The sequence below is a fragment of the Pleurodeles waltl genome, chromosome 1_2, assembly GCF_031143425.1.
Source record: "Pleurodeles waltl isolate 20211129_DDA chromosome 1_2, aPleWal1.hap1.20221129, whole genome shotgun sequence".
NCBI classification, from domain to species: Eukaryota; Metazoa; Chordata; class Amphibia; order Caudata; family Salamandridae; genus Pleurodeles; species Pleurodeles waltl.
The window spans coordinates 1,167,093,333-1,167,113,992 of NC_090437.1; the positions used below are offsets into that span (position 1 = coordinate 1,167,093,333).

At 47.5% G+C, this 20,660-nt stretch overlaps 1 protein-coding gene across 1 annotated transcript in view; it reads left to right on the forward strand.

Moving 5' to 3' along the window:
• Positions 1-20,660, forward strand: part of MAN2B2 (mannosidase alpha class 2B member 2) — a 369,901-nt gene that overhangs the window by 256,285 nt on the left and 92,956 nt on the right. The window contains exon 12 of the mRNA XM_069203167.1: positions 8,983-9,174. Within this exon, the coding sequence (XP_069059268.1) occupies positions 8,983-9,174 (192 nt within the window). The remainder of the gene's footprint in view (positions 1-8,982; positions 9,175-20,660) is intronic.

The window sequence follows — 20,660 nt, forward strand, 5'->3', positions numbered from 1 at the left end:
CAGTTAGGATAATTGTACCCACTTCTGGCCAGTGTCATAATCATAAAAAGGGTTCCTGTGTAGTAAATAAAATCAGGATTTTCCTTAGTTATTTTTAATCTTCACTGCACACCAGTCTGCTCAAATCACCACACTGAGCCCTGCAACACACCCTTTACATCGGCAAATGATACACTAGAACTCTATCAAAGAGCCCCCGAATGGGGCTCGTTGGGCATTGCAGCGCTAACCCAAGGTGGAGCTGCCTGGTGATGACGCTCGACACCCTTTTGGGTGTGTGAGGGTCCTTGCTCCTGAGCAATCAGATCCTCTGGTCAGGTGGCCCAGATTATCTTCGACTTGCCATTGCTTTTTCTCTCTCCTAGGAACTGGCATAGCATTTCTATTTACACTATTTCAGTATTATACCTGTACTAAGCCCTGGTTAATTACTTTGTGGACATACAATAATATGTAAAAAATATTGGTAGCGGCGACTTAGCCGGTCACACAGTAAATAGTGAATTTTCTCTGCTATTTACTTGGCTGCTGGTTAAATATTAGAATTTTTTTTGCATTTGGATGACGGCCTTGAAAATAGCAGAGAAACTACGTTATTTACCCAGCTGGCTAAATGTTATGTTATGTTATCAGGATTTGTAAAGTGCAACGTTTCACCTGAGCAGTATTTAGGCACAGGAACACGTGTGAAGGTCCTTTGCTGGGTGTTAGTTAAAGAGCAAGTGAGGAGGAGACCCTTAAATGTAGAGCGAGGTCATTACACATTTTGGATGCAAGGTTTGAGAAGGGTAGGCCTCCTGTTCTGCCTTTGCAGATGCAGGGTTTGTGTGTGTGTGTGTGTGTGTGTGTGTTTGTGTGTGAGAGAGAGAATAGATGTCTGGTGGGCTGGTGGAAGGGGAGGTGGCAGTTGGGGTATGCTGGTTCAATCTTGTGTAGTGACTTGTATGTGTGTGTGTGGAGTTGGAGTTGGTTGGTGTAGGAAACTGGCAATTGTTGCAGTTATCCCCCCACTTTTTGCCTGATACTGATGCTGACTTGACTAAGAGTGTGCGGGGATCCTGCTAACCAGGCCCCAGCACCACTGTTCTTTTCCTAAAAATGTAACATTGTTTCCACAATTGGCACACCTCTGGCACACAGAAAAGTCCCTTGTAAAAGGTACCAATGCTACCCAGGGCCCTGTGACCAGAGAGGGTCTGTAAGGGCTGCAGCATGTGTTGTGCCACCCTAAGGGACCCTTCACCTTACATATGCACACTGCCATTGCAGATTGTGTGTGTTGGTGGGGAGAAAAAGGCAAAGTCGACATGTCATCCTCTCGGGGTGGCATGCCCACAAAACACTGCCTGTGGCATAGGTAAGTCACCCCTCTAGCAGGCCTTACAGCCCTAAGGCAGGGTGCACTATACCACAGGTGAGGGCATAGCTGCATGAGTAATATGCCCCTACAGTGTCTAAGGACATTGTAAGTGCAGTGTAGCCATATTAAGTATACGGTCTGGGAGTTTGTCAAAATGAACTCCACAGTTCCATAATGGCTACACTGAATACTGGGAAGTTTGCTATCAAACTTATTAGCACAGTAAACCCCCACTGATGCCAGTGTGGGAATTATTAAAAAATGCACACAGAGGTCATCTTAGAGATGCCCCCTGTATTTTACCCAATCCTCTAGTGTAGGACTGACAGGTCTGTGCCAGCCTGCCACTAGCAGACGATTGTCTGACCCCCCTGGGGTGAGTGCCTTTGTGCACTCTGTGGTCAGAAACAAAGCCTGTTCTGGGTGGAGGTGCTTCACATCTCCCCTACAGGAACTGTAACACCTCAAAGGCTCAAGCCTCGAGTTACAGAGCCCCTGGGCACTCCAGCTAGTGGAGATGCCCATCCCCCCTGGACAAAGCCCCACTTCTGGCAACAAGCTGGCTGGAAAATTAGGGAAAGTGGGGAGGAGTGACCACCCCAGAAAGGACCACCCCTAAACTGCCCAGAACTGAGGTGGCCCCCTCCCTGCAGAATCCTCCATCTTGGTTTGGAGGACAGGGACCAATAGGGATAGGAATGTGTCCCCCTCCCAAAAGGGAGTGGGCACAAGGAGTGTATAGCCACACTCAGGGCAGTAGCCAATGGCTACTGCCCTCTGACCCCTACCACGCCCCTAAGTCTAGGATTTAAGGGCCTCCCTAAACCAGCCCCCAAGATTCCTGGCGGCCTACAAGAAGAAGAAAGACTGCTAAGCTGAAACCCCCAGCAGAGAAGAAGGAAGACGACAACTGCTTTGGCCCCAGCCCTACCAACCTGTCTCCTGCTTTAAAGAACCTGCAAAAAGACCAGCGACGTGTCCAGTGGGCCCAGCGACCTCTGCCAACTCCAAAGGACTTCCTTGCACCCAAAAGAACCAAGACCTCCAGAGGACAGCGGCTCTGTCGGAAGAAACCTACAACTAAGGACTCCCACCTCACTCCAGATGCGTGAGTCCTGACCCCTGTGCACTCGACGCCCCCGGCCCATGTCCAGGTGGTCCCCACAGCAAGAGAAGGTCCCCAGGCAATTGCAAGCAAGTGCCCACCCTGGGTTGACCTCTCCATTACGACTCCTGCAGAGGGAATTCCAAAGGACCCCCCTGACCATGAGCTCCGGACGAAGATATTTGACACCTAAGGAACACACTGCACCCGCAGCCCCCAGGCCTTTGAGGAACTGACCCCCAGTGCCTTACGGTTCAACAGGCGGGCCTCCTCCCTGTCTGACCAGTGGTGTGCCAGAGACACCCCTGGACCTCGCCTGCAGCCTGTGAGTGACCCATGGGCTCTCCTCATAGACCAACATTGGAAACCCGATGTCCTGTTTGCACCCTACACCTGGCCGCCCCTGTGCCGCTGAGGGTGTGTGTTTGGTGCCCACTTGTGGCCTATCCAGTGCTCTTCTAATCCCTCGTGGTGTGCTCTCCGAGTCGCGGGTACTTACCTGCTGGCTGACCGGACTCTGAGTACCCCGTCTCCATAGGAGCCCACGTTAAGTTTGCTCAACTTTGACCTCTGCACCCCACCCGCCCCTGTGTTGCTGGTAGTGGGTGTCTAGGGTTAACTTGAACCCCAACCGGTGGACTTCCTAAAACCCAGAGACTGAGACTGTAAGTGTTGTACTTACCTGCAAACAGATCTAACTTTTCCTTCCACCAGGAACTGTTTAAAAATTGGAGTGTCCATTTTTAAAATAGCTTTTTACCAATAACTCAAAAACTGTATTACTTAACCTATTTCAAAAAAAGTACTGTCGGTACCTTTTTGAAATACGGAACGTTTAAGGTACTTACCTGCAACTTAAATCTTGTGTTTGTAAAAATAAACTAAGAAGATATATTTTTGCAATATAAAAATCATTGGTCTGGAGTTGTCATTGAGTGTGTGCTTCTTCTTTTCTGTGTGTGTACAACACATGCTTTGTACTACTCTCTGATAAGACCTCACTACCACAAAGAGAGCATTAGTATTATGTACTTTATACTCTGTTAAACCTCTTGGGAACCCCTGGACTCTGTGCACACTATATCTCACTTTGATATAGTATGTACAGAACCAGCTTCCTACATAGCATGTATGTATTTATGCTGTCCTATCACCAGGGGCTCTGGAATTATGCCGCAGGCACGGCCTAAATTATGCAGCAGGGTTGACTAAATAAATTATGTGGTAAGAAAATGGCACAATGCATCAAGATAAGGCAAAATATGCTGCACAATTTCTGATAGTATTATTTCATTATTTTGTACTTTTCACACTTGTTAACACTCTCTGGGCTTAGGTTGCACCTCATTGCTACCCGTTTAATACCTAAATATAGCAACAAGCAACAGAAAAGTGAACAGTCAATCTTTGCAAATGGCCTTCCACTGCACAGCAATGTGCCACTGAATTTTTATTAACTTTTGAACAGTTTGAGCTAGAAACAATTTGATGAATTATGCTGTGAATGCTGTGAATGCTGCAAATCCATAATTAAGTGAAAAACGCAGCACAATCGCATAATTTGAGTGTCGCTGCCAATGACTTAATGTATGAGCACGTGCTTTTATGGTGTTAAAATATAGAGTGCTCTGTTATGGCTTTCCAGACAGGAACTTCAGTCATGATGGTTCCTGTCTATGCCAGAAAGGTTTGATGGACAATACCGTTGGACATGATGGCCGGCTGACAAACCTTACCTGAAGCTAGAGTTTATTTCTGAAAAACAAAAAAACGAATGTCTCCCACACATGGGGAGTTTTCTCCCACGGTGTTGGGGGGGTCATTATTTTTTTCCTGTCCCTTACAGCCAGGGTTTACCCTAAATAAGGTAGACTTGTAAAGTCCATCCTCTGACAGCCCCTACTCTGTCAGGCCGCTAGAGGAAGTATTCCATCGAGGAGCTATGAGCAAATGAATGGGACTATATTTAATTTAACTGAATGTCATTCAAATGTGAATGAATTCCAATTAAATCAGAGAAAGACATAAATGTATCAAAAACACAGAAGAAAAGAAACTCACAGATATTTTATTAATTGAATTTATTAGAAATATTGTAAGAAATAAGACACTAAATAAACAGAGGTTTTTCCTACATCCATTCTAATGACCTACAGATCAATAATTTCAAGGTTCAATGTTTATACTCATTTTTTTTAGACAGGGGATGTGGGTCCACTGTTGAGGTTTCAGAACTGATTTGGGATGAGTCTCTTCCAAATGTCATTTTCTGGTTGTCGCTCAGACACAGCCTTTGTGCTAGGTAATGGCTCTCGCAGGAGTAGCATGACTAGCTCCAAACAGGAATACTTAAAACAAGAACACAATGACGTCTGAGATCTCAGCCACCGGCTGTCATCAGCCTTCCTGAGCAGTCATCGGGCACAGACAAAAGGGCAGCCATGCTTTGAAATGTTGTCATCTTTAACCAGAGAAACATCTGAACTGCCCCTCACGCCAAATATCCACCCTGTTACATCACTTATGAAGAACTAATGAGCAGCCCTTTACTAACAAGGACCTCACAGAATTTCTGTGGGTACCCTTTTACCGATCCTCCCTCACTTCATTGTCTGGGTCTCCATCTTCAAGCCCCACTGAAGCAGTCAGTACATCTCCACTATCTCTGGTAACTGTATCTGCCCTCCATCATGTCTTGCAAAATGCATCACACTGTTCCATTTATACTTTCACCACACACGGAGTCTTACTACTACACACCTGTTTCATATCCGCTACACATACTTGTGCACAGAGTGTCAATTAATATGTCTACTCACACAGACCCTTTGTTTGGTGCTTAACCTATCACTTCTGTCCTTGGTTTCCAGCTGTATCACAGCTGGCATCAGTCCCTTGTTATCATGAGTCCCTCTTTGGACCATCTGAGGCGATCTATCGGTGGCCTCCTTCTCCCACTGTTCTGCACATCTGAGCCTTCTTACGATCCTGAGCTCCCCGTTGCTGCTTGCCCTAGCCCTTTGACTCACTTTATTAGCCTTTAACCATTTTTGTTGACTTCAGCCATTTGGATTTCTCAAACCCTTTCTGCCATTCTTCAGACAGCACTCCTTTTCACCCACCTTGCTTTAGGCCTCTCTGCCTAGTTTACGTCCCTTTGTCCTCTGGTCCACCATCAGACTACCTTGTCAGCATCAGCTAGCGCCTGTTATCACTCAGGGGTCAGGGAGTAACAATCCTGGCCTTTTATTCATTTTTTCAACCTCTGATGTTTCAGCAAATACCAGTTGTATATGTGGGCTAAAAAAGGTGGCCGTTATGGCGGTTGACAGTATAAGAAGCATAAAAAGGAAGAATGTACAAAACGGATATCCTAATACATGTGACATAAAATCACATAGATGTCCCCCTGCTCCCGGTCTACCTTCTCTTCCAGGTCCTTCTATGCCTTCTGTTGCTGGTCCTCCACTTGGTCTTGTTCCATGTTCTCCTTTTCTGGGTTGTTTTATTCCTTATCCTACCATGGTCCAACTAGTTCTGGTTTTCTGAATCTGGTACTCCTGGCTCTAGCACTTCCTGACCCTCATCTTTCTGGCCCTGCATGTATTAGCCCTTCCTGGACCATCCTGGTACTACTGATCTTCACCCTGATCCTGCTGGGTCCTTCAACACCTAACCCTTTTGTCCCAGTTCTCCTAGAGATGGCACTCATAGTCTTTGTGGTTTGGTTCATCTTGATTCTCCTTGCCTCTGTCCCTGTCTTTGTGGTCCACTTGCTACTGTATCCATGCGTCCTGATCTTCCTTATTAGATCCTCGTGGGATGGGCTATTTAATTTTTTTTCTCACCAGCCTGTTCCTGATACACCAGTATCAGATCACCCTGCACTACCTGGTACTTCAGTTCTTGCTCCCCTTCGTTTTGACTTCTGGGGTACACCTAGTCCTGTTTCTAGTCCTGCTTATTCAGATCCCTCTAGTCCACCTAATTCTCCCCTTATGGTCCCTTGTCTTAATGTCCACAGTCTACGTTCGCTTCCTCATTTGCCCAGACAAGTTCTACGTGTCCTCCTCTAACTTGTTATGATACTCTTGTCCCAGGTCCTACTGCTTTGTGTCATTGTGATTCTACACTAACTTTTCAAATTAGTCCTCAGCCTCCTTGTTCAGGTCATCCTATTCATAGCCACCGAGCTTGGTCATCCTCATTCCTGTAATCCTGACCCTCCTTGTCCTGGTATGCCAGGTCCTTTTACTCCTGGGCCTCGGTGACTTGATCTTTCTTTTCCTCTTGGTGTGGTTCCACGGTTCCCTTTTGTCCTAGCCCTCTTATCTTTTGTCCTGCTAACTCTAATTGCCTGGCCACCTAATTCTGATCCTCCACATCCTGTTCTCCTATTCTTTCTTGCCCTCAGTCAATTTTGCTTAGCACTGGTCTTGCTATTCCTGGTCCTCACAGTCTATGCTCTCTTCCTGTTCCTCCTCTTCTGGGCCAATTTGTTCTTATCCCTCTGCCCTGCACCTCCAGGGTTTGGTCATCCCTGTCCTGATGTCCCTGCTCCTTATCCTCATTTTCTCCTCAACCTGGTCCTGCTGATTCTAGTACTTGGACTCCGGACCCTCTTTGCCCTGATCTTCATTGTCTCCCTAGTTCTTTGTTTCCTGGTCCTCATAGAACTGCTGTTCATTCTGGCTTGCTTTGCCTGTGTCTTGAGTCTCATCTCCCTGACACTTTGCGCTGTGGTTGTGCTATTCTTGTTCTGATCAGTCCTTGCCCTTCTTGAGATTATGTGCTTACTGTCCCTAGTCCTATTGGTCCTGGCCCTTATAGTTTGGTTTCTCCCAGGGATAGTTCTCATACACCTGGCCCATCCTAGTCTTGATGTCCTTGGCACTGGTCATTCTGATCCTTCTTGTCCTATTGTGATTGTTATTATAAACCTAGCCTTTTGGACATCCTGGCCCTTCCCCCCAGTGTTGGCCCATCTGGCTCTTCTCCTTTCTGCTTTTCATGACCCTGGTCACCTCGTCCTGGTTCTCCTCACCCTGAACCTCCTAGACCTAGTACCGCTGGTCCTGGTACATCTAGCTTCTAATGTTCCGGCTCCCTTAGTCTTTGTCCTCCTGGTTTGGGTTGTCCTGTTCTTCATGGATCTGTTCCTTGTCCTCTTAGTTCTACTGGTACAGCAGCCATTGATCCTGGCCCTTGTGATCCAGGTTGTATAACCCTAGCCTTTTGGACATCCTGGCCCTTCCCCCAGTGTTGGCCTATCGTGCTCTGTTCCTTTCTGCTCTTCTTGACCCTGGTCACTTTGTCCTGTTTCTCCTTACACTGAACCTCCTAGACCTAGTACCACTGGTCCTGCTCCACCTAGCCTTTCCTGTTCTGGCAGCCATTGATCCTGGCCCTCTTGATCCAGGTTTTCCTTGTTAGGTTCTCCTGAGCCTGGTCATTTTGGTGCTGGTCCTCCCAGCCACAACTGCCTGTTTCCCTTCGTCTTCCAGATTCTGGTTGGCCTGCTTACGGATGACCGTCCTCACCCTGGTCCTGCTACCCAAGATGATTGCTCTGCCCCACTTGGTCCTCCGAGCCCTCGTCCCCCTATACCTGACCTTCATGGCTCTCTTAGACCTGTTTCCAGGCCTCCTAGACATGATACTTTTTGTTCACCTAGACCTTGCTCTGGAGTGCTGTTGGTACTGCTCCTCTTGCTCTTACCAGTCTCTGTACTGTTATCCTGGTCTGCTGGTACTACTGGCATTATTTGTTGCAGACAGCCAAATAATTCTAGACTGCAGCACAGAATGTATGTGCCATATCCTGAAGATCCTGAAACAGACGTTTTGGCATTTCTTATGAATATTAAAATAACATAAATGCTTTATTCATAGTTGACTGTTTTTCATAGGTAAAAAGCTTAGGTTAATTCATGCTCCTACTTTTGAATGCTTCACACATGCTGTATCCCCATTACAGTATGACCACCATTGCCTTGAGTCCCTTTTTTCTTCATGGCTGGCTAATTAAAGACCGCCTTCAAACTATTTATTAGGCCACCCATCAAATTCAACATCATCTCAACTAAACAACAGAGATATGCACTATTTTGCTAGCCGGTGGATTCATAGGAGAGATTAAGTATGATATGGCTGGCAGCTGAGTAAATAGCCACTACAAAAAATATTACTTTTTTGTTATAGAAATGCTTCTTAATGATTGCGCAAAAACGTTTTTCGTGTAGGAACCCATGTGTTTCATCACCTCTTGTTTAATTGTTAATAATCACTCTTTACATATTTACTCCTGACACAAATGGCAAATAACTACTAACTTGAGGCCTCTTCTCCTGGAATAGATAAAGCAGGTATTAAAGTGGTGTTAGGTTTTGCTCGAACTGTGATATATGACAAAAGGCAATCTAGCTATTCGGATTTTTCAAATCTTCAGTTATGAAGTTTTAAAGACGTGTTATTCCTGTTTTATAGTATGATTCTTTCTCTTTTATATTTGTTTCCAGAGCGAGTAACAGGACCATCGGACTCACGCAGGAATTTCTTGAGTATCATGTAAATGGCGATACACGTAACGGGCCTATATCTGATAATTATATGTTCACTACCAATGGGTCAGCTGCAAAGGCCTATCAAGCGGTTGGATTGGAAATTGTGATTGGAAAACTTGTGACCGAAATCAGGCAATATTTTTACAGGTAAGGGCATGCTTCTGAATTTCAAATGCACATGTCCAAAAACTAAGGGCTGGATTTAGATCTTGGCAGTATTACTGCTGTCCTGCTGTGGCAGCAGACCCAAGTAATCTGTCAAGTCGACGGAGTTCCAACTGCATATTTAGATGTATTGCGACTGAACTGCCAGCTGCCTCAACAGAGTACTCCTCCTAGCCATAAGGTAGGCGGGCTCCCGCTGACTATATATAGATGTTGCAGTCCTACAGGCGTTGTTCTGTCTGAGGATTGCTGACAGAGGGAGACCATCACAGGAGCCAATGTACACTGTAAAATGGCAGAGTCCAGAAAAACCACACCTACCAACATGACACACTTATCTACAAAAACACACTCACACAAAAGCACATCTACATACATAACAACAACCACAACATTGACCTGAATGTTGCATATAGTAACACAACCAAACATACACAAAAAAACACCAGACCCACATGCAAATGGCACGCATACAGACACAACCACATCACCCACTCCAAATTCCTGTGCCTCAACCGGCCAATCCACTCACACTTACACGCACTCACTCACATACACAACTGGAAGCACAGTATGACACTTACGGGTCACATTGCAAAGAGCACACTTGGACATAGTTTATAATTGTGATGTTATTTCTATTGTTTTGCAAGAATTCATTTGATAATGAATACTTAAACCAAAATAAAAAGTATGTATGTCATTGATTTGTGACATATACAGGTGTGTCCAGATTAATGTCTGACATAGAAGTTTTCCAGACATATGCATGTCAGGAGACCAAAGCTACCATGAACTCCATCCACTCCGGTGCCCCCTCAGACGCCTATCCACACTTCATCTTCAACAAAGCAGACAACATCATCGCCCCGCATCTCCAGACCATCATCAACAGCTCGTTTGCCTCTGCCGCCTTCCCCGAGAGCTGGAAACACGTGGAAGTCAACGCCCTCCTGAAGAAACCTACGGCGGACCCCAGCGACCTGAAGAACTTCCGCCCCATCTCGCTCCTCCCCTTCCCTGCCAAAGTCATAGAAAAGACCGTCAACAAGCAACTGACCAATTTCCTTGAAGACAACAACCTACTCGACCCCTCGCAGTCCGGATTCCGAGCCAATCACAGCACAGAAACCGCCCTCATCTCGGTCACAGACGACATCAGAACTCTGATGGACAACGGAGAAACAGTCGCCCTCATCCTCCTCGACCTCTCGGCTGCCTTCGACACCGTCTACCGAACCCTAACATCCCGCCTGCGCTCCACCGGTATCCAATGACTGGCCCTGGACTGGATCACCTCTTTCCTCTCTAACCGCTCCCAAAGAGTCTACCTCCCTCCGTTCCGCTCAGACCCCACCGAGATCATCTGCGGCGTCCCACAAGGCTCCTCGCTCAGCCCGACTCTCTCCAATGTCTACATGAGCCCCCTCGCCGACATCGTACGCAAACACAACATCAACATCACCTCATACGCCGACAACACTCAGCTGATACTTTCCCTCACCAAGGACCCCACTGGCGCCAAGACCAACCTGCAAGATGGAATGAAAGACGTCGCAGAATGGATCAAACTCAGCCGCCTGAAACTGAACTCAGAAAAAACTGAAGTCCTTATCCTCGGAAACACCCCGTCCGCCTGGGACAACTCTTGGTGGCCAACGGCCCTAGGCACCGCACCAACCCCCTCAGACCACACACGAAACCTCAGATTCATCCTGGACCCGTTTCGCACCATGACCAAACAAGTCAACGCCGTATCATCCTCCTGCTTCCTCACTCTCCGCATGCTCCGAAAGATCTTCCGCTGGATCCCCACCGACACCAGAAAAACTGTGACCCACGCCCTCGTCACAAGCCGCCTGGACTACGGAAACACCCTATACGCAGGAACCACCGCTAAACTCCAGAAACGTCTGCAGCGAATACAAAACGCCTCCACCCGCCTCGTCCTCGACATACCCCGCAACAGCCACATCACCGCCCACCTGAGACACCTGCACTGGCTTCCCGTCAGCAAAAGAATCACCTTCCGGCTCCTCACCCACGCACACAAAGCCCTCCACAACAAGGGACCCGAATACCTCAACCGTCGCCTCAGCTTAGCTCCGCCAACCTCGCACTCGCCGCCGTCCCTCGCACCGCTGCACCACGGCAGGTGGGAAATCCTTCTCCTACCTGGCGGCCAAGACATGGAACTCCCTCCCCGCCAACCTCAGGACCACCCAGGACAACCCTGCATTCCGGAGGCAGCTCAAAACCTGGCTCTTCGAGCAGCAGTAACCCTCTTCCCCTAGAGCCTTGAGACCCTCACGGGTGAGTAGCGCGCTTTATAAATGTTTTTGATTTGATTTGATAAGTTTATTTTTTATTTTTTTAAAAGCATTACTGTGACATGTATATGTTTTCAGTGGTCCCGAGCTAATGCGAAGTGGCCTACCAACGTACACAAGTAATGCAGAATGCTTACCTACAAGTCCGACGACGACGGAGTCATGTGTCCTCTGTGGTCCAGTGGCAGCAGCACGGGCAGGTCTTGTCCAGTCATGTCCTGTCCATAACGGAAGTGGAAACGGGGGGGGAGGGAGGGTTCGAAGTACATTTAGCTCATTTCCCTTCCAATCCTCCAACTCAGGTGTTGAGGTAACACCACTGCAGTTGCCTTGTTGGGAAGGCACATCATGATTGGCTTGACAAGAACAATGGCCGGAGTCCCGCCGCCAGCCGCTATTTCTGATGGCCCTGTTTACGCGGGTGTAGATTCCTGCGGAGTCGATGGGACTTAAGCAGTCTTTCGCCTATTCTCCCACCAGCATCTAAATAGGGCGGCGGACTGCCAATGCCCTGGACAGGTTTTCCGACAGAAAACAGATGGCAGGACCATTACTGCCAAGATATAAATCAGGCCCTAAATGTGTCAAATCATCTAAATAGTAAATTACCATAGGGGTTGTGCAGCACTACAAAGAAGCCGTTAAAATGTACGTCATTAGCGATTCAACCTTTTATCATAAGCCAAATTGAAGTGCCTGTAAGTTCAAATAACCATGTGGAATTTCTGCTATGTCTGATATTTTTTCAGTTTCGCTACAGACCACTTGAGCTATCATTTTCAGGCAGCACTGTATACTCCACAGGGTTAACCCATGCCCATGATTAGTTGGCCTTCTTATCTACCCTGCGTTTTTATTGGTAGTTTTGATATTTTACACTCAGATTGGCTATGTTGTCTTGTCCGCTTCTGCCGACATCATGCACCTTCGTTCTGTATTTTTTCTTTTAGTTTATTTAGCAATCCATGGATATGCATGTCTTGGGTTTTAAAACACTCTTGTGCTCTTTATGATTTTTTGTTATTATTTTCTGTCCATATTTGGGAGCTACACATGTTTGATTCCCTTCTGCCCTCAGCATGATCTAATTAAACCTCTTAGACTGTATGTTACATGCCTTCTTTCGGGTATCCATAGAGACGGCAGGTCATTGAAACAGACAAATAAGCCAGCCATCACAGGATACAACAATATTCACTTGCTGGACGCAAAATTGATGCAGTGAGCGCCTCTAGACTTCGTCAGACGTTGATGCTCAACAAATTTGTGATCAATATGAAAACAAGAGTTTTTTAAATTTGTAAATTAGTTTTTAAATATATTATAATACTCTTTCACGTTATACATTTTGGAGTATTGTAAAAAGTATTTCTATGCATATCATTAAAACTGCCAAAAACTACACCTAGAAACTTATTGCACAGTGCTTATCCCAAAATGCCTGCTTCATTTGTGAAGATCTGCCGTAAGTTAGTAGCATACTTTGCTTTTATTCTTCAATGTTTATGGCACCCACTGTGAAGTCAACACTGTCCCCTGCTTCTCTCCGTCTTACTCTTCACTCAGCAGCAGGCAGACTCATAGCAGTGTGCCACTGCAGCTGGACATGTTTCCTCCTTGGGCCAGTGAATCATTGGGTGAAGAGGGAGGAGCCTCCAGAACCATTGGTTTGAGGAGGAATGAGGTGCACATGGCTCTTTAGAAGGCAGTACTGCTTCTGTGATGGTGCTGCAAGTCACATTTTTGCTTGCAGGGTGGGACCTTCCAGTCCCTTCCTTTCCTTAGCAGTATACTTCATGCATGCCGTGACTTACCAGCTGCCTTTTCCTTGCCAGCAACATACACTTTATTTAAACTCCATTCCTGTGATCCAGGTAGCCCCATCTAAGCACTGACGGTGAAGCAGGATGAAGCCACAGTAGCAAATGGCTTTTCACTGCTGTGCAGAGCAGGGGGCTAAGCTCTGCCTGAGCAGCAGGTCCTAACTTGGAAACACTTTATAAGGCACCCTCCTGTCACTATAGTAGGTCATAGCACTTTGGAGAAAACATGCCTATGGCTCCACTTTTAATGAATACTCCTCACTGCAGATTCTCTATCTTTAGAATATTTTCACACCAGTGCTCACATGCGTCTCAAAGTGGCACCTTGTAGATCGGTGTTCGCATATAAGCACCATCCCTGCGCCTTAATGTGAGTTTCTTTCTTTCTGCACCTTCATATGCTGATACAATGCCCTGCTCCCTTTTTTGTTGTCTGACAAATTCTTTCAAATTCTTTTTCCAGTATGCAAGGCAACAATGTCTTAGCTGAAGACTATATGGTTCAACCTATGCTCTGACTGTTGGAAACAGATGTCTTTGATGGGACCCGCATGAGGTGAGCTTCTGGTGTTTGGGCTTGGGGCACGACTCCAAGTCCTGCAAAGAATGTGCCCTCATGCACCCAAAGGCGGTCTGGGACTGTGAAGTGAAGTTCTATGTTAATGAAAGCCAAAAGAAGACACAGACCTTTTGTAAGTCTTGCTCCAAGTCGAGAGTGAGGGCCCATTCCTGCTCTCAAGGCCATTCCCACAACAGGTCTTCTTCACAGCTAAAATTAGCCAGTAAGTTGAAGGCCATGTCGAAGAAGAAACATAAGAAGTCAAAGTGTGACTCATCCTCATCACTCCACTCTCTGTCCTAGGAGAACTTGGAGGGCACCAAGGTGCCAATCGATCTCCTGGATTGAGAAGCCAGTTCAATAACTAGTCCTGCTGTGCCCCATGTTTCCTGACATATTGACGAGTTTGCAGCAAATTGAGGCCCTTAAGTAGGCAATGCTCCACATTTTTTTGCACTTTTCCCGCTCTTTCTGTCGCTCCTTTGGACCACAAGGGTCTGCAGAGGTCTCCAGTCAGTCAGATCTGCCCTTCTTGCCATCTGAGCCACTGGAACCCACTTTAGGTTCTACACTGACTCTGGCTTCAAAACCTGGGCCAGTCCATTTGTCATAGTCACCGGTCACAACAATGACAACATCGTATATCACGCTCCTCCAGACCACCTTGGCCAACCCGAGCTGAATCTATCTCGACAAAGGTCGCACTTTGACTCCACTCCAGCATACGCTGCTCCCATATAACCTGATTCAGACACAACACTCCCTCTAACACAGAGTCGTCCTCTGGGTCTGCTTCATCTTTTTGACCAAATGCTACAGACCAGTGACCTGCGACCCAGATTTTCTTACGCAGCACCCTTCTTCTGAGAGTTTGATGGCGCAGGCTTCCATCAGCAAAGTGAAACTTAATACATTCTCCTCAACTCCACCAGACAGGGAGTAGAAAAGTATTAAAGTGTTCTGGAAGCGAATGTTCTCCACATCCTGCTTGACACTGAGGTCGGTCAGTGTAGTCTGCCTTTTAGGCCATTACACGCATGCCCTATGGGAAATGGCCTGCGAACTATTGCACCTATAGAACCTTTGGGGCTCTTTGGCTCAAACCATTCAGGGTGGCCAGGATGTAGTCAAAAATATAATTAGGGCTTGCCTAGATATGCTGATTGCTTGGGACGTGTGGTAAGATTTTGTGTGGGGCTCTGTCAACATGCATGGATGCTATCCACATTGTTTTTTTCGGAGCCATGCAGACATCCCATAGCGATATGCCTCTTGACGGGTTTCAACTCTTCGTTGAAAAGGCTGGTGCTGTCCTTGAAAGCTTTAAGCAAAGCAGAGCCACTGTGTATTCCTTGGGCCCTTTCACCCCTGCATCACAGTTTTCTCACCAGTTTCGACCTTTTCAAGGCTACTCCAGAGGACTGGCTTATAGACAACACCAGGCTCCGCCATCACCACAATAATACCCCTGTCCTGTCATGGCCAGGGCGAAAGATTAGCAGACATAATGCAGGCCACAGAGATACGGTTCTTCTCAGTCCCCTGCTCCCACAGCGACCGCACTCAAGCTGATTTTGTTTGCCCTCCGTGGCACACATCAGATGTTGTGGGAGGCACGATCAGATGTTGTCGCCACGGTGGCTGTCCATCAGAAGCAATGGACTTTCCAGATTGTCTGGCATGGTTATAGTGAGAAGCTGGCCTGGCTTACAGTGGGTACCTTGTGGTACTTACACCTTGTGCGAGGTCCAGTGATCCCCTTATTAGTAGAATAGAGGTGTTTCTAGCAGCATAGGCTGATAGAAGGTAGCTATGGCAAAGCTTAGGCTGAACTAGGAGACTTGCAAAGCTCCTACTATACCACTTATATCAGATAGCACAATATCATAAGGAAACACAATACACAGTTACTAAAAATAAAGGTATTTTATTTTTATGACAATATGCCACAAGTATCTCAGTGAGCACCCTCAGTTAGAAGGTAAGTAATATACACAAGATATATGTACACAAGCCCAAAACAGGTAAGTAATAGTAAGAAAAGTAATGCAAACAGTGTAGGATTACAATAGGATGCAATAGGTGAACATAGGTCTAGGGGCAACACAAACCATATACTCCAAAAGTGGAATGCGAATCACGAATGGACCCCAGACCTTTGTGAGCTTGTAGAGGGTCGCTGGGACTGTAAGAAAACAGTGAGGGTTACCAAAATACCCCACCCCAAGATCCTAGAAAGCAGGAGTAAAGTACCCCTAATACCCTATTAGGACACAATAGTTGTGATAGGGGGATTCTGAAGAACAACAAACACCAGCAGTGTACTGAAACCGGATTCCTGGACCTGAGGACCTGCAGAGCAAGGGGACCAAGTCCAATAGTCGCGATAGTGTCCAGGGGGGGCAGGAGCCCAGAAAACCCCGGATGAAGGTGCAAGGAAGCTGCCTCCGGATGGAAGAAGCTTGGAATTCTGCAACAACGAAGAGGACTAGGAACTTCTCCTTTGGATGGAAGATGTCCCACGTCGCAATGAAGGTTGCAGAGGTGTTCCCACGCAGAATTACCGCCAACAAGCCTTGCTAGCTGCAAGAGTCGCGTTTAGAGGTTTTTGGGTGCTGCAGGGGCCCAGGAGGGACCAGGATTTCGCCACTTGGAGGAGGAGACAGAGGGGGCGCTCAGCAACTCAGAGAGCCCCCACAGGAGCAGGCAGCACCCGCAGAAGTACCAGAGCAGGCACTTAGAAGACTTGTGAACTGGAGAGAACACAAAAGAAGGTCCCACGACGTCGGAAGCCAACTCGGCAAGCTGGGCACTGCAGGATGGAGTGCTGGGACCCAGGCTAGGCTGTGCACCCAGGAAGCCTTTGAAAAGTGCACAGGAGCCGGAGCAGCTGCAGATCACGCAGAACACAGGAATGTCGTCTGGCGTGGGGAGGCAGGACTTGCCTCCACCAAACTTGGACTGGAGAATCACTGGACTGTGGGAGTCTCTTGGATGCCACTCCTGTGTGCCAGGGACCACGCTCGTCACGATGAGAGCGGACCCAGAGGACTGGTGATGCAGAAGTTTGGTGCCTGCTTGTACAGGGGGAAGACTCCGTCAACCCACGGGAGATTTCTTCGGGATTTCTAGTGCAGGGTGAAGACAGACAGCCCTCAGAGCATGCATCACCAGGAAGCAGTCGAGAAAGTCGGCAGGATGAGGCGCTACAAGGTTGCTGGTAGTCGTCGTGCTACTTTGTTGCTGTTTTGCAGGCATCCTGGAGCAGTCAGCGGCCGATCCTTGGTAGAAGTCGAAGAGGGAAGTGCAGAGGAACTCTGGTGAGCTCTTGCACTCGTTATCTGAAGAATACCCCAGAGGAGAAACCCTAAATAGCCAGAAAAAGAGGTTTGGCTACCAAGACAGGAGGATTGGCTACCAAGAAAGGTCAGAGCCTATCAGAGGGGGTCTCTGACGTCACCTGCTGGCACTGGCAACTCACAGCAGTCCAGTGTGCCTACAACACCTCTGAATCCAAGATGGCAGAGGTCTGGGGCACACTGGAGTAGCTCTGGGCACCTCCCCTGTGAGGTACAGGTCAGGGGAGTGGTCATTCCCCTTTCCTTTGTCCAGTTTCGCACCAGACCAGGGCTGGGGGATCCCTGAACCCGTGTAGACTGGCTTATGCAGAGATGGGCACCATCTGTGCCTATCAAAGCATTTCCAGAGGCTGGGGGAGGCTACTCCTCCCCAGCCCTTCTCACCTATTTCCAAAGGGAGAGGGTTTAACACCCTCTCTCAGAGGAAATCCTTTGTTCTGCCTTCCGGGGCCAGGGCTGCCTGGGCCCCAGGAGGGCAGAAACCTGTCTGAGGGGTTGGCAGCAGCAGCTGCAGTGGAAACCCCGGAAAGGCAGTTTGGCTGTACCCGGGTTCGGTGCTAGAGACCCGGGGGATCATGGAATTGTCCCCCCAACACCAGAATGGTATTGGGGTGACAATTCCATGATCTTAGACATGTTACATGGCCATGTTCGGAGTTACCATTGTGACGCTACACATAGGTAGTGACCTATGTGTAGTGCACACGTGTAATGGTGTCCCCGCACTCTCAAAGTCCGGGGAATTTGCCCTGAACAATGTGGGGGCACCTTGGCTAGTGCCAGGGTGCCCACACACTAAGTAACTTGGCACCCAACCTTCACCCAGTGAAGGTTAGACATATGGTGACTTATAAGTAAGTTATGTGCAGTGAAAAATGGCTGTGAAATAACGTGACGTTATTTCACTCAGGCTGCAGTGGCAGGCCTGTGTAAGAATTGCCTGAGCTCCCTATGGGTGGCAAAAGAAATGCTGCAGCCCATAGGGATCTCCTGGAACCCCAATACCCTGTGTACCGAAGTACTGTATACAAGGGAATTATATGGGTGTACCAGTGTGCCAATGAGAATTGGTAAATTTAGTCACTAGCCTGAAGTGACAAATTTAGAAAGCATAGAGAACATAAACACTGAGGTTCTGGTTAGCAGAGCCTCAGTGATACAGTTAGGCACCACACAGGGAACACATACAGGGCACATACTATGAGCACTGGGGTCCTGCCTAGCAGCATCCCAGTGACACAAGGACTAAAACAACATACATACAGTGAAAAAATGGGGGTAACATGCCAGGCAAGATGGTACTTTCCTACAGGCACCACACAGGGAACACATACAGGGCACATACTATGAGCACTGGGGTCCTGCCTAGCAGGATCCCAGTGACACAGGGGCTAAAACATACATACATACAGTGAAAATGGGGGTAACATGCCAGGCAAGATGATACTTTCCTACACAACCCCCCTGACCCCCCCTCCTCCTCCTCAAACGAAGGATAATAAGACTAGCCTTGTCCTGATGAGTCTTCATTGTCTAAGTGGAAATATCTGGAGAGTCCATCTGCATTGGAGTGGGTACTCCCATGTCAATGTTCTACTGTATAGTCCATTCCCTGTAGAGATATGGACCAGCTCAACAATTTAGGGTTTTCACCTTTCATTTGTTTTAGCCAAAGTAGAGGTTTGTGGTCTGTCTGAACAATAAAGTGAGTGCCAAACAGGTATGGCCTCAACATTTTCAGTGCCCAGACCACAGCAAAGGCCTCCCTCTCTATGGCAGACCAACGCTTTTCTCTAGGGGTCAACCTTCTGCTGATAAAAGCAACTGGTTGATCCTGGCCCTCAGAATTTAGTTGTGATAGTACTGCCCCTACCCCTAACTCAGATGCATCAGTTTGAACAATGAATTTCTTGGAGTAGCATGGGCTTTTTAGGACAGGTGCAGAGCACATGGCCTCTTTGAGCTCCCCAAAAGCTTTCTGACAGCTGGCTGTCCATAATACCTTTTTAGGCATTTTCTTGCTTGTGAGATCATTAAGAGGGGCTGCTATGGAGCCATAATTCTTGATGAATCTCCTGTAATACCTTGTGAGGCCTAAGAAGGCTCTAACCTGGGTCTGAGTTGTAGGGGGAACCCAATCAATGATAGTTTGGATTTTCCCCTGTAGTGGTGCAGTCTGTTCTCCACCAACCAGGTGGCCCAGATAAACCACTTTCCCCTGCCCTATCTGGCACTTTGAGGCCTTGATAGTGAGGCCTGCCTTTTGCAGGGCCTCCAAAACTTTCCAATGGTGGACCAGGTGATCATCCCAGGTGGAGCTAAAGACAGCAATATCATCTAGATATGCTGCACTGAAAGCCTCCAACCCTTGCAGGACTGTGTTCACCAACCTCTGAAAAGTGGCAGGTGCATTTTGCAGACCAAAGGGCATTACTGTGAATTGGTAGTGCCCTCCAATGGTGGAAAATGCAGTCTTTCTTTTAGCATCTTCTGCCAATCTAATCTGCCAATACCCTGCAGTTAGATCAAAAGTGCTAAGATACTTAGCAGAAGCCAGTGTATCAATGAGCTCATCTGCCCTGGGTATAGGGTGAGCATCAGTTTTGGTTACCTAATTGTGCCCTCTGTAATCTACACAGAACCTCATCTCCCTCTTTCCATCTTTGGTGTGAGGTTTTGGTACAAGCACTACTGGGCTAGCCCAGGGGCTTTCAAAATGTTCAACCACTCCTAAGTCCAACATTTTCTGCACCTCTTGTTTAATGCAGTCCCTGACATGGTCAGGCTGCCTATAAATTTTACTTTTGACAGGTAGGCTGTCTCCAGTGTCAATTGTATGTTCACACCAGGATATTGTACCTGGTACAAGTGAAAAGAGGTCAGAAAACTGACTTAAGAGAATGCAGTGGTCTTTCTGTTCTGCAGTCAGGCAATCTGCTAAAACTACTCCTTCCACTAAGGCATCTTCTTCAGTGGAGGAGAAGAGATCAGGGAGAGGGTCACTCTCTTCTTCCGGACCCTCGTCTGTTGCCATGAGCAGGGTGAGATCAGCCCTGTCATAGTATGGTTTTAGGCGGTTGACATGAATCACCCCTAGGGGACTCCTGGCAGTGCCCAGGTCTACCAAATAGGTAACCTCACCCTTCTCAACAATTAGATGAGGTCCACTCCATTTGTCCTGGAGTGCTCTTGGGGCCACAGGCTCCAATACCCACACCTTCTGTCCTGGTTGGTACTGGATCAGAACAGCCTTCTGGTCATGTCATTGGTTTTGCAGCTCCTGGCTGGCCTGAAGGTTTTTACTGGCCTTTTTCATGTACTTGGCCATTCTTGATCTTAGGCCAAATACATAGCCCATGTCCTGTTTAGGAGCTTTTAAAGGTAGTTCCCAACCCTC